The sequence below is a fragment of the Phalacrocorax aristotelis genome, chromosome 2 (genome assembly GCF_949628215.1).
Source record: "Phalacrocorax aristotelis chromosome 2, bGulAri2.1, whole genome shotgun sequence".
In the NCBI taxonomy this organism is placed as follows: domain Eukaryota; kingdom Metazoa; phylum Chordata; class Aves; order Suliformes; family Phalacrocoracidae; genus Phalacrocorax; species Phalacrocorax aristotelis.
This window is the reverse complement of record NC_134277.1, coordinates 63,398,367-63,412,665: the sequence shown is the minus strand read 5'-3', so window position 1 is coordinate 63,412,665 and position 14,299 is coordinate 63,398,367. Positions and strand designations below refer to the sequence as shown.

At 38.9% G+C, this 14,299-nt stretch overlaps 1 protein-coding gene across 5 annotated transcripts in view; it reads right to left on the bottom strand.

The window, feature by feature from the left end:
- COL15A1 (collagen type XV alpha 1 chain) overlaps nucleotides 1-14,299 on the bottom strand; it is a 163,503-nt gene that overhangs the window by 27,995 nt on the left and 121,209 nt on the right. For all 5 annotated transcript variants that reach the window (XM_075083831.1, XM_075083832.1, XM_075083835.1 and 2 more), the window contains 7 exons: nucleotides 12,421-12,486; nucleotides 10,529-10,564; nucleotides 8,901-8,963; nucleotides 6,782-6,859; nucleotides 6,627-6,662; nucleotides 2,054-2,107; nucleotides 1,914-1,973 (listed from right to left, as the gene is read on the bottom strand). In XM_075083831.1, coding sequence (XP_074939932.1) covers nucleotides 1,914-1,973; nucleotides 2,054-2,107; nucleotides 6,627-6,662; nucleotides 6,782-6,859; nucleotides 8,901-8,963; nucleotides 10,529-10,564; nucleotides 12,421-12,486 — 393 coding nt within the window. The remainder of the gene's footprint in view (nucleotides 1-1,913; nucleotides 1,974-2,053; nucleotides 2,108-6,626; nucleotides 6,663-6,781; nucleotides 6,860-8,900; nucleotides 8,964-10,528; nucleotides 10,565-12,420; nucleotides 12,487-14,299) is intronic.

Below are 14,299 nucleotides of genomic sequence, written 5' to 3'. Positions count from 1 at the left end.
GAAGTTTTGTGTTAAATGGTTTGAAGGGAGACTGAGCACTCAGTTACAGAGACCAACCTGTCAGGTGAATTTTAATATTTAACCTAAAGAACTCTGTGGGGAATACAATGGTCTAAGATTGTTGTTTCCTGTGGGGAAAAAAACAATCCAACCCCAAACTGAAAACCCCAAAGCACTGAAAATTGAAAAAAATTAAAGGAGTGGATCTCTGATCTAAGGAAAATTAGGTATTCGAGGCTGGTCTGGGGTTCTCAAGACGCTAAGATTCATATACTTTCAAGTGCCAGTCAGACAACTACATGGTAATTAACACCTTCAAGGAACCCTGCTAGACTGGAGGCGTGACTGCCCTTTACAAAAAAATATGCCAACTCTTTACTGTGTCATTTAAAAACCTGGCACCACGCCATGTCCACCTTTCACTCAACATCAGTTTAAGCTTCTGTGAGGTTACAAATGTCATCTCATCAATAATCAAGGTCCATTAGATTTTGTCTTCCCTGAGCAATGCACGTAGCCTGTTTTGTTTGCTTGTTTTCTTCAATCTCCCAGCCTGATGTGCTTCATGTAGTTATCCTTGATTTAATAGTTTTTGTTTGGTAAAGACAGACAATCCAGAAAATGAACCTTGACACTCTTTGAATGTATGGAGGAATGGAAAAATCTACTTTAATATATTTTGCTTGCGGCTAGTCATCCTTTCTGTCATTTTCTTCCAATTAGAATATCTAATTTCTCTAGTTTCACCTTCTAGCAACTAAATTTCCATTTACACCTTTCTCTAGAGGTGTAAGGAACCTTTAGTACCTGGTATTTTCTTCCTGTGAGGATACTTAGATACTTACCAATTCTCAGTCTCCCTGTTAGTCTGTTAAAGCAATATCATCTCACTTGTATTTATTGTCCAGATAGACAACATACTTGTGTCTCATGGTTTGTGTGCCATACTTTTTTATTTCTTTTAAACAAAGTAGAACCGGAGGACTCATACAACAGGTTTAATTTACAAAAAGTGCTGTACTGAAATACAGTGAGATTGACTTGATCACCTCTTCTGATGCCTAGCTGATTTCTACCTTATGATTTCTATGCTAACACAGTAAAATACCCTTGAAATATTATCAGCTGCTGTTGTGGTATGGGTACTAATTTTTCTAGTACAGATTGCCCTATGACATCAGAACAGCCACTCAAATTAATCTGCTATTGTGAAACTTGTTGCTTATGCTCAGCAGTGTTTATTGTTGTATAGTCCAGTCTTCAAGTTTGCCATGAGACCACTTGTATGAAGTCTTTTCATAAGAAGAGTCTTGTAGCGTCAGGACCTTGGTTCATCACTCGTCGTTGCATAATTACAGGTAGTAGGTGGGCATGGATATGCTATTGCCTATGCAGTGGTCATTATTATGGATACATGTACATGGCAACTAAAGCAGGGAGTAGGTATTGGCAAGTATGTCCTTGTTAGTAGAGTAGATGCCACTTCACTACGATATGCCTAAGTCCTGTTTGTACCTATGCTATGATAGCTAAGAGCCTATTTGTGTATCCTCACACCTTGAGGGTCAGACTGATGGCCTGAATCAGGGAGTCTTTGAAATATAGAAAGAATTGGCAATCCCAGATCATTTGCTATTTGAACCAGCTATGCTAACAGTGAATCACACATATAACTGTTATACCGGGGAGCTGATACCAATACGTATATCTGCAAGAACTGCCCAAGTGGGCCCAGAAGTTGACTTTTCCATGATTGTTACCAGATAGGAAAAGCAGCAGAAACATATAATTATTTCTACATCATTTCAGGTTTTTACTCCTGACATAATTTTAAAGGGATTCATATAAATCTGACTTGACTTAAGATTTTAACAGGATTTATTTTCAGCTAATTGTAATACATAAGAACTTACATTAAATGCTTCTCCTCGATCACCTTTCACACCTCTCAGCCCATTCAGTCCTGGGCGGCCCTGTAATAAGTAGAAGTAGTGTAATATGTGTCAGAAGCAAGCTCCTTTATCTTTATTCCACTTGACAGCATAATACATACCGGACGTCCTGGGAAACCAAGTTCTCCTTTAGGTCCAGTAGGTCCTATTGGTCCCTGGACAAAAAAGAAAACGTGATTATGGAGAATATATGGAACATATCTTTGGCATATATTTGATTATTTAGAATAAGAGGCATAGTTTTTTATTTGCATTAAAAATCATTCTGTGATTGTCTGCAGAGAATGCACAGAATGTCCTCTCTACTTGCTCTGCTGAGTGATCTCAGAAGCTGAGGCCTGCATATAACAGTCAGCTCTGGGTTGGAAATGACTGGTTATCTGAAATTAAGTCTGAATTCTCAGCCATAAGTATGGTGTGCAGTTCAAAATTGAGTCACCATGTAGCAAAGGTAAGTTAAATGTATCAATCTGTAGAAAAAAGGCACTTAGTGGTGTATGCTTTGTGCATCTCCTTTTTGTCTGCTTTGTTTTTCTAATTATTTTTGAATCAGGCCCTATGAAGAGATGTCTGTGGATCAGCCTGAGAATTCATGTAGTGCCAGGCTTCTACATGCCTCTTGTGGATTTATGGGGCCGATAGTTGAAACAGAACAGACTCTTCTTTACATAAGAGTGACTGACCCATCAGGTCTTAGAAACTGCAAAAAGAAAGGGCAAGCAGGCTGCCTGGGAAATGTAGTCCAGGACTATGGATGATCTATGACTGGGCATTTGCAACCATGCAACTTCTAGGCAGCCAGCAAGTAATCAACAAAAATCAGTAAACGTGAGGATACCACAAACTCATCTGCTGTCAGCTTCCTGAAACTCAACAAAACCACAGGAGTCTAGACAATCTCTTTACATACGTATCAACCTTTCCGGTTTAATTTCCTTTTTTCAGTCTGGTGAAGTGCTAAGACATGTCCCTTCTTGCATTATTGGTTAAATAATCTCTGTCTATAGATCTCATGCAGATACCACTTACAGGTGACAATTGACGTGTTTAATACTGAGAAATCACAGTACTTTTGGTGTGATTATTGTAACAGACTTCGTATTGCTACCTGCAATATGGTGGATAGCACAAACCTGTGCTGATGGAAGAAAGACATTGGCTGTTGCACTGCTTACCACAATTCCAGAATATCACTTTAATGGTAACAAATGTTTGTTGGCATTGTGACTGCTACTTCAAAGGATAACTAGCAAGCAATCAAAAAACACTTGCTCTTGATTATTAAGGAAAGCGGAGACTAAGAAGGAAGCAAGCCCATGGCAGAACTGTCTCTCCTTATTTACAGTCCAGTTCTGTTGCCATGCTCTCTCAGTTCAAGGCATAGAGGGAGCATAGGCAAGTGAAGAGATAGAAAGGTTGCAAGAAATAGCCTGGTATCTATACTTAGATGATTCGCATGATCAGAGTTTTGCATCTTATTTGATCAGCAGAATATTGACACAGGAATACCATCTGGAATCAAATACCAGTCTCTTACCAATCCATTTTATGAATTAAACTAGTGCCATACTGATAAAATTTTCAGTTAACAAAACCTTTTTTTTTTTTTTTGAAACTGGCAAGTGTTTGTCTTTACCTTTCTGTAATATAATTTAATAGAAAAGTGAGGTACCTTCATTGAAAATTTAGCTGATGATGATGAGATGATTTATCTTAGCATCAAGCTGAAATTAATGGATTAATTGTTGTAATTTTTATCATGCAAAAACAGAAGACTAAATTAGAGATGAAATTCAGAAATCATTAACATGTGAACATATTGAATCATAACATCACCATTGTAATCAGAGTTTAAAGGTCACTAATGGACTCTGGCAGATGCGAACTTCAGTATTATGCCACCAAGCTTTCAAAATGATTCAAACCACCCTTCTGTGCTACCATATCCAATAATGGGGTTTGAAAAAAAGAAAATCCAAAATGTCATGGGGTATTTTTCTATTTCAATTTCCGGTATTTAAGCCTTTAAAGAATATGCAAATCTGAGCTTTACTGAGCAATGACGATGATTAGAAACAGACTTTTAAATTAATTTAAATGAAGAGAAGTGCTTTAACTGGGACTTGAAATAAACTTCAACAACGTGACAGTTGACCATGCTGCAGCCACCTTTACCAGCCCACCCCTGACAGATGTTAGCTACTCTGAGACAGAAGCCAGCAGTCACAGCTAGAAGTGAAAAAGGGAAGTGAGGAAGCCTCAGAAAACTGCTTACCAGGAAAGAAAATTTAATTCACAACAGCAAAGAGCTGATTTGGGCAGACTGGCACTGTGATTCTTACTCAGGGCTCCTATTCAGTAATGTGTGGTGGCCTGCTTCACTGACAGCGAACAACATAATTGAGCAGGTAAAAGATTTTCATTTCCCCTGTGGCAGGAATCTGGATTCAGTCTTCTGCTTTTGCAGATAAGAGTACTAACTTCCTGACTGTCCCTAGCTCTCATTTGCGAGACCACTACTTCTCTATCTCCTTGTGCTCCAAGCTCCTGTGATCCTCTCTTCTGTCCAGCTGAAGTCTTGAAAAGGAGGGGAGCAATGAGTAGGGAAGTTTTTTTAAAAATTCTGGAAACTTGTGTATGAGTTCATTGTGCCCTAACAGCACAGAGGAATGATCAGAGTCCCCAGTTACCTCAAAGCTTGTTCTTGGTCCAGAGTCTTACTTTGTGCAAAGTGGAACAGAACCATCATAATGAAAACTTTGGTAAGTTATGTCACAGAGGCTCTGGCCCAGCACTCTGAAGTCTGTATATTTTTGCTGCACAGGAATCCCACTGACTACAGAGGGATTTTTTCTATGGGACAACACCAAAATGAATCATCCCCATTAGCAGCAATGATCAAGCTAGAGTTCTGCACTAAGAAGAGGAAATGGCTGAGCAAACTCTTGAAACAGGTTCTGTGTGCCAAATTCCCCTGCAGTGTAATCATTTGCACCAGTGCTGGCAAGAACTTCCTGTGAATGGCCTTGTCTGCATGCTGAACTTTATGAAGCATCTCGTGGCAGCACAAAAGGAGATGTAAACACAGAGTTTGGGGCTGATAGAAAAAGAACATATCCTGAAGGGCACACAGCAATAGGATCAGAGGCAATGAACACAAGCTAGAACATGAGAAATTCCAAATAAATATATGGAAAGACTTCTTTTACCCAGAAGGTTGTCAAATATTAGAATATGCTGCCCACAGAGGCTGCGGAATCTCTATCCTGAGATGTTGAAGACTTGACTGGGCAAGTCCCTGAGCTAAATAGACCTGTTTTGGGCAGTGGTGCGTATGAGGTGATCTCTGAAGTTCACTTCCATTTTAAATTATCCTATGGTTCTATGTTGAGGTGAAAGGACAGACTCATCTTGCAGTCATACAAGGAGAAGAAAAGGAAATCCCCTTCTGGTAAGTTAGGATAGTGCTCTCAAGGTATTCTGATACACAGTAATTAAGAAAGCAGTAATTAAGAAAGCAGTCCTTAAAGTAATTAAGAAAGAAGTTACTCAGCACACCCAGTTAGCCCCTTTTAAAGACCTCAGAAAGTTGTGGCAATATCTCCTACACACCCTAGCATGCAGAAACAATAACACCTACTAGCATTTGCCTAGGCACAACAGAGACCAGGCTACATCAAAAGCAGAGGCAAAGAAACACTCAATATCCTTGATCTTTGGAATACTAGATTAGAAGAAATTAATTCCTGCTCTATCACTATTGAGTCTGGGCAACTGTTCTTATTTTATAACTAATTTTTAGTGCTTTCATACAATATTCTGTGTTCAGTCAAAACTACCAGGATAAGTACCTGAAGGAAGGCCTCTAAATCTTGATTTCGGAAAATGGTCTGACTCTACTGGCCAATTTCCAGCTTCCTCTGAATCCAGGGCAGTTGCAAATTATTGGCACTGATAGAAATTGAGCCTGATGTAGTGGTTGTTTTAATGTAAATCTAAGAAACAGAGAATCATTTAGATTCAAAGGGACCTTTAGAGATCATTTAATACAATCTCTTGCTCAAAGCAAGACAAACTTCCAAGTGAGGTTATGTTCCTCAGCACCTTATGCCAAAATCCACCACCTCTCTGAGCACCTATTTCTGTGTTTAACCACTTTTACTGTCATTTTTTTCTTTATATCTAACTGGAATTTCCATTGCTGGAACTTGTGATCATTGGCACTTGTCTTTTTCCTGTGCACTTCTGGGAAGGACCTGGCTTTGTCTGTTCTATAATTCCCTTTCAGGTGGTAGCAGGGAGTAATTAGAGTTCCTCTCTAATCTTTTAACTTCAGGGCTGAACAAATCCAGTTAATTCAGAGTCATAAGTTACGTAAGTTTCTAGCTCTGATGATTTTCCATTGTCTGTTTAGATAGTAACAGATACATTTGTGCTACCAGTATTTAAATTCTGAATCAAGTTAGTAGTTTACAGCACCACATATGTAACAACCATAGTCTTTTCTGAAGGACATGGATCATCCTGAAGCATGAATACTCCTTTTCATCCTTACTCAGAAGGAATGAAAAGCTAAAACAAACTGCCTTTACATTTACTATTTAATACATTCTGTAAAACCAAAGCAAAATAATAATAATAAAAAGAATCCACTCATCTTTGGAAGTGTCTTACCATTGGTCCCACTGCTCCCACCACTCCAGCTTCACCCTGTTGAGGACAGACACACATAGAACAATGACAAGGAGAACTGCTGGTGTATCTAGCAGAGGTGGCTGGTAAGAAGGCCACCAAACATTCTGGAGTAACACAACACAATATTAGCTCACCTTCTCTCCTTTTCTTCCTAATAATGCAGTTAAAGATCCATCAGCAGCAATGATAGTTCCTGGTTCTCCCTTTTCACCCTGCAATTATCAAAGTAATTTTATAGCATTTGCAAAGCAGTTCTCAATGAATCAGAAGAAGTCAAAGCAGCATTACTGCTGTTTGAAGCATGACAGATTAGTCATGCTGTGATATTAAACATAAAGTGGTATCAAAGTGAGTAGGGTGAACCTTGATTCTGGGGGAGAAAAGGGCTGATCTTTCTTAAAACATGATAAAGTACACTAAAAATATCCTGCTCCTCTAAATCTCCCTGAGATGAATAAGTACTTATTTTTTTAAAAAAGACTGTTAATTGCTCTCAATAGAGTTACTATGTGAAAAGTGTTTACAAGAGATCTTTGCCAAAGGCACACAGGTTATTGGTGTCTTCTTGTGTATCATCAGCTTAGATACTGGACAGGAAATCCTGCTGGAAAAGTAAAATCTTGATAGAACACTAAGTGTCCTGATTTTACTATCAGGAAAGCATGAATTGTTCTCTCTATATCCTGGCATGATGCAGACCCATTACCTTTAATGAAGTTCAATTCCCAGCATTCAGATTATGAGCCTCTGCATTCCACTTCTTCAGGGGGTAATTCCATTCAATAACATCACCACAACCATGAACTATCATTCCCCACTGCCAGCGCGTGGTTCCCTCTCTGGTTCTTTCAGCTGTAACTTTCCTCCTCCTAGCTCAGGCAGCTCGGTACAATAGCTTTCCCAAGATCTCTAATGAAAGAAATGTGGCTTGAAACTAACAATTGCATTGCTGATTAAGATGACAGTCTGAGTTATAGCACTTCCACTGAGCAGGAAGTTCTACAACTCAGTTCCCCTTGCAGGTTCTTAAATCTTTGGATACTTCGGAGTCTCCCTGAGGATAGTTTGGATACTTTGGAGTCTTCCTAAGGCTTGGCTTCACTGGCTTTAAATTCTGTGAGATTTTATGGACCTGAGGTTGCAACAGAAATGTCTCATGATCCTTACAGTAAAATGCTCCTTGGTGTTTGTGTAGCTTCATTGTGGTTCCCAACTTCATCACTCATGAACATAATCTGGTGTTCACACCTCAGAAGCATCACTATGTCATTGGTGGGTACAGAATACAATGGCTTCAGAGTTTTGAGTTCCCTCCAGTGGGGGCAGAAAAAGCCAACCCCTACTCCCCTAGCCAAAAAACCTCCACAAATCCAAAGCAAAAACCACCCAACTGCTTTTAAGGTTTAGCTTGACCATTTCATGGACTCCGTAAAAGAACGGGAACCCTTATGACAAAAGGGGACCGTTATTTGTGGTCTGAGATGTTTCCTTCTGAGCAATGAAGATAATCCTATTTCAAACCATAGTTAACCATTTCCAAGCCTTCCTATTACCTGTGAGAAAGTGAGGTCCGCTACTTACAAAGAATAAGCAGAAACTGTTTTTGTTTTTCTTTTTGTTATCCCCAAGATTGTAATAACTTAGATGTTCCTCTCCCCTGCTTCCTGCAGGTGGATGAGAAGGAGAAGAAAAACAGACCAACAGCTGCAATATCTACAAAATAGTAGAGTTGACCCTCAGTCCTCACCTCGCAGAAGTGCTACAAAATAAACACAGTCGTGCAGAAATAAGAGAAAGGATCCTGAGGAGACAGCTCCCCAAGCCTTCTACTTTCTTTGGGAATGGAAAACTAGCCTCCATTCTGTAGGAAAAGCCCTCTGTGCCAAAGGAGGAGGAAAAGATTAGGGTTTTTTATTTGGCCTTTCAGTTAGGATCCCAGGCTGTCAGCACAGACAATGAACTTGGAAGAAGAGGTCACTCCATGTTTCATGTTTATGCAAACTTATTCTGGTAAGTGCATACTGCACTGCAGAATTTCAACACTGGGACAGGAACATTGGCTCTCAGTAACCTTATGTCAAGGTATTTTGTTTAGCACTCTTTGAATTTCCACTTAGTAAATTTTTCACATAAACTTATTAACATCCCAATCCCTAGTAAGATTAGGATCATTAAACTTTTTTTAATGTAATTAAGTATTTTTCATCTAACACATTTTGCAGCATGTACTTTTCCATATACATTTTCTCTTACCTGTTGTCCTTTGGGTCCTTGTGGCCCAGGCAAACCTACATCACCTTTAGGTCCCCGAGGGCCCTAAGCAAAAGCAAGTACATAAATCCATGGTGAGATCTGCTCAGAATATGGACCTAGGTCATTTTACTAATTGTAATTTTAAATAACTGGAAAACTTGAACTTGAATCACTGTGGTTGAAATCTAATAACTCCTACAAGACTAAATTGCTGTCTGAATCAAAGTATTCCCTAAAACAAGTATCATATAGGGAGAATCTGTTAAAAAGAACAAAACAAAAACCCCCTGATGTTTATCACAGTATAGATGAGACATGCATTCACAAAGACAAACACACAACATTAATAAGAGTGGAAATTCTGGCTAAAATTCTCTATTTCCTCCCTACTCTATTCTCTCTCCCTCCATGATCATTCAACCAGACTGATTTTCAACAGAACTTCTGAAGCTGTATATTTAACATAGAGATTATATATTTAAGAATGAGATATTTTCTGTATTTATTCTGTGGTAAAATCATTCCACTCAGATAACATTTTTTTTTAACGCTCTTCCATTATAAGTGCATTCAGAAGCATTTTTTTTACATGCCAAGAACTAAATTCAAGACTACATGATTTCTGCATTAGTGAAGAGATAAAGACCTGAGGTAAGAAAAGAACGGTATTTTTATGTCTGTAGAAATTCTGTAAATGACAGAGAGACTAAGAATTTGTTATATAATTTTCTAAATGTTATCAGCTCATTTTCAAATGAAAAGTATTTTTAAGGAGATTTCCCCTCCTTTCTTTGGCTTCCTGTGCAGTCCACAATACCCAGGACTCAGTAAGCAACCTTCTGTAGAATTTTGGGCAATTTGCCAGCATTTTGTCAGCATCATTTGTCAGCATTCTCAGTTTTCTCCTTAGTTATTCTCAGGCAATAGACAAAGGATCCTTAGGCCATATGCATGCATCTGAACTGTAAAACAATCGTAACGGAAAAAATAATTCTATCACATTATATAGAATATAAATATAATAGTATAAACAATACTGGATGAAGTCACAAGCCAGATAATGTTTATATGGTGTGGCAGTCTGAGCACAATGGGCAGGTAGCATAGTATAAGGCACCTTTTGATACTGTGGCTGTGCAATGCTTCCATGGTGGCACTGGTATGTTATTATAAAAAAAAGAGAACTGTTTCTTAAAGGATAAAATAAAAAGGGTACACCTTATAGGGCTTTACTGCACTCTGCAGTGGTGACAAAAAAAGCCTAAAGAATAATACAGTTACATACACACATGAAGATAACCTTTAGAAGTCCATTTCTTCCATTTGTTTCTCCTAAATTATATAGGTCTTTTTCCTCAGGTTGTAATTTTTCATCAGAGTCAATTATATTTCGATTTAAACTATGGAACTGATTCTTAGATAAGCAGAAATACAAAATGTGCATATCACAGTATACTTCATTTCTGGCAGAGTTAATTTCTACCGTAGCTGTTGATTCCATGAAGACCTACAGTCTCCCATATGAGAATTTATTAGACTTTGTGTAAATTCTGTACATTATAAATATTTTTAAAATATTAAATTATATTGAAAAATGCTTACTTAAATCCAAGGAACATAATACTTACAGGAAATCCTGGTAGACCCGGCTTGCCATCTGGCCCCTGTAAAATGCAAAAACCTCACCCTCTTGCAAACACATATTACAGACTTGCAAAACAGAATATGCATTTTCTATGTACTGCATAATTTGTGAAGATTAACTGATTTGAAACTGGATTAAGAACTTCATCCAGCCAGTGGTAAATTTGTGAACACTCCACAATGCCCTATGCTTCTGACTTTTTCTGGAACATTATCATTGACTTTCCAAAACTGAAGGGACAGAGATCCAGGAAAGGCTGAAGAAAGGTGACATTTTCCACATATGAAAGGCATGCAACCGTAATTCAGCCTCCTTTGAATGTTTTCCAGATTCCAGCACAGAGATCACAGTAGCCTTCCCACCTTTGCCATTTTGCTCCTGGTTGTTTGTGGATAGAAAATAGAGTGTGTAATAGGCTGCGAATAGAAACATGGATTTGGATTTGTACTGGGCATATTTAAGATTGCTGCACTGTGATATACGCAGAGAGACAGTTTAGTTCTAGTTCAGATCACCTGGAAGTGTATTACCCAAGCCACTATGAGACTGCACCTCTTTCCTGACTAGGGTGAGCTCAGAGACAAAGGTTCAAAGACCTTTCCAACTGCAACTGCACTTTGAGCTACAGGACCTACTTCTATCTGTTGGGACTGTAACTCTAACAACTATGACAAACCAATGCATTTCTGCTGGGCTCATGAGCATACTTGTCTATGTTATTTTGAAAACCTGTCATCTAAGGCTTGAATGGCAACTACTTGTAATAACAGAGCTCACACAAGAGCACCCATCCTATCCCGGCAGCCTATTATGTCCAGGGATTAGGAGAATTGGGAAAAACATCAAAATACTCTTCCATGAAACCTGTTTTACCACATGCACAGTGGAAAAGAGGCTCGTTAGGCTAACAGATAAATGTTAAAAGCTGCTATTGGTCCTAATGCCCTTCTTGCCAGTTCACTGACAGATTTAGTAAATATTTGGTTTGGGACTGTTGTATTAATAAGATAGATGTTTTTTCCAAACTATGGCTATATAGAATGAAATTCTGCTATCAGGTACACACATTCTGGTCTTCCTTCTTTCATCAGAGGTTGAATGTGAAGGAGACAACTGTGCTTACAAACAAGAAAACAGATAAAATAAAATACACAAATGACAGTCTACAAATGAAAATAGCTGTGAAGTAAAATGTTTCATTTGGGGGGGATTAAAATTTTGCAAAGTGCAATATATTGTAAACTTTCAGGCAAGTTTGGATAGACTCCACAGCCTGGAAAAGATAAATTTCTCTTTGGATCCAGTCCTAGGAATCTGAAATCATTACCAAGAAGTATTCAGAATTTCAATTATTTGACTGGACTATTTTGCAGCTATACTCCTAGCTGCAAAACAGAACCTGAAATTTCACATCTGTTGTTCTCTCATGAAATTTCCAGCTATATCCACAGCTATAATTGCTGTGAGACTGAACTCATACATAGGAGTCTAGCATTCCTATCTGCAGTCTCAAGCAGAACTGAGCAAAATACTTGATCCCAACATTTTATGACTTGAAAAACAAGACTAGAAAAAAATGTAAGAAACGCTATGTATATCTTAGACCCTATGTTTGCATCAGTTCCACACTCCTGTCATTCTGAGCATATAGTTCATATTCAGAGTTAAGCCAAGTCCTTTCTTTCATACAAATGTGTAAAAGCAATTCATTCACACAGACTTCAGTTCTGCACTGAAGTACTTCCACAGAGCTGAGTGCTGAAGTTAGCAGGAACACAATTCTAAAGCATAGGAAAATCAGCTCTAGCTAATGCTTAAAAGAAAATACTGAAGATAGAGCAAATCTGAAGATTTAATAAAGCAGGGTATACTCACTGGAGGCCCAAGCCGTCCTTTGATTCCAGTATAGTTTAAAATTCCATCTGTATCATTGAATAGTAGCTAAAAAGTGGTTAAGGAACAGGTTATTTCAAATACCAAATAATTATCTAGGGCACAGATCCATTTTTAGAAATGTATAGACAGTTAAAGCACCCCTTTAAAAATGTGGGGAGAAAAACACAAATAAAGCCACAGAAAAGGCTCTCTACTTCTAATTTTTGTTATACATCTGGAATAACAAAACCTAGCATTTGTTCTACACTTTTTACATAAGGATCTCAGAATGCTTTCAAAATTTTAATTAACTGACTCTCATTTTTAATTTGAAAACTATAACACCAAATGTTTCAGTCTGAAGTAATTTCTCCTCAGTAGGATAAAGATCAAAATGACAGTTTTTTACTCCAGTATGTCACTGGCATTCTAAGATGGTGAATCTGTCTGACCACACTCATCCTGTTGCAGAGTTGAAGTTATAATTATATTCTGGACATGTCTGCATCACACCATGCAGTGCCCTGCAGTGATTCCTAAGTCAGCCCTGATCATGCTGCTGTGTCTGCAATCAGTGAAACTAGCTAGGATCCTTAAAACAGTATAGGTGGAGCACCACCTAAGCTAATCAGCTCCGAGCCTCAAGAAACCTGAACAGAGCAGTACAATAGCAATGCTGTTATACTGCTTCTTATCCTGGAATTAGTGAGCTCAGCACTAGTTCAGGCATTTCTGCATAATTTGATCACAGAATCAGAATAATGAAGGTGGACAGGGGCCTTTGGACTAATCTGGTCCAACCCTCTCCTCAATGCAGGTCTAACTGGATCAGGTCGCTCAGGGACTTGTCCAGTTAAGTGTTGGATGGAAATGCCTCTAAGGCCAGAAATGCCACAATTATTCTGGGCAACCAGTTCCCGTATTTGAGCATCATCAGGGTAAAAAGCTTTTGCTTATATCTATTTGCAATTTCCTGTGTTCCCACTTGTATTTGTTACATCTTGTAATATTGCCATACACGGCCATGAAGAGGGTGCCTCCATCTTCTCTGTATCCTTTGATTAGGTGGTTGTAGACAGCAACAAAGTCTTTCCTTAACCTTTTCCCCTCCAGGCTGAGCAGACCCAATTCTCTCAGTGCTCTGGTCCCCTGACTGTCTTGGCAGCCGTGCACAGAGCTTGCTCCATTATGTCAATACCTTTCTTGTACTGGGGATCTAATAGCTGGACATGGTACTCCAGAAGCGGTCTCATGAATGCCCATCACAGCTCTCTGAGTCCATCAATTAAGCCAGTTTTCCACCTATTTTATCATCTGCTTATCCTTTTCATAGGTTGTCAGTTTGGTGATAACAATGTACCGGTACTTAAGGGGTAGCTACAAAGAAGATGGAGACTCCCTTTTTACATGGAGTCACGTGGAGAGGACAAGGGGGAATGGACACAAGTTGCTCTTGGGGAGATTCCAGTTGGACACGAGAGGAAAATTTTTCACAGTGAGGACAGTCATCCATTGGAATAATCTCCCCAGGGAGGTGGTTGACTCAGCCACGTTGGACACCTTCAAGAGTTGTCTGGACAGGGTGCTGGGCCATCTTGTCTAGAGTGTGGTCTTCCCAGAAAGGTTGGACTAGATGATCCCTGAGGTTCCTTCCAATGTGTGATTCTGTGGTTCTTTGACTCTGGGATTCTGCATTAGAAATCTTGCTAAAGTCAGGGTGTACAGCATCCAGTGCCCATCCCTTGTCCACAGACATTTTGGTCAGGAATGAATTGCTGTTAGTAAATCCATGTTGGCTGCTCCCAATCAGATTCTTGTCCTGATGTTACGATTAAGGTTTCATTTTGGTTTCATTTTGGTTTCAGATAACTACCTTTCT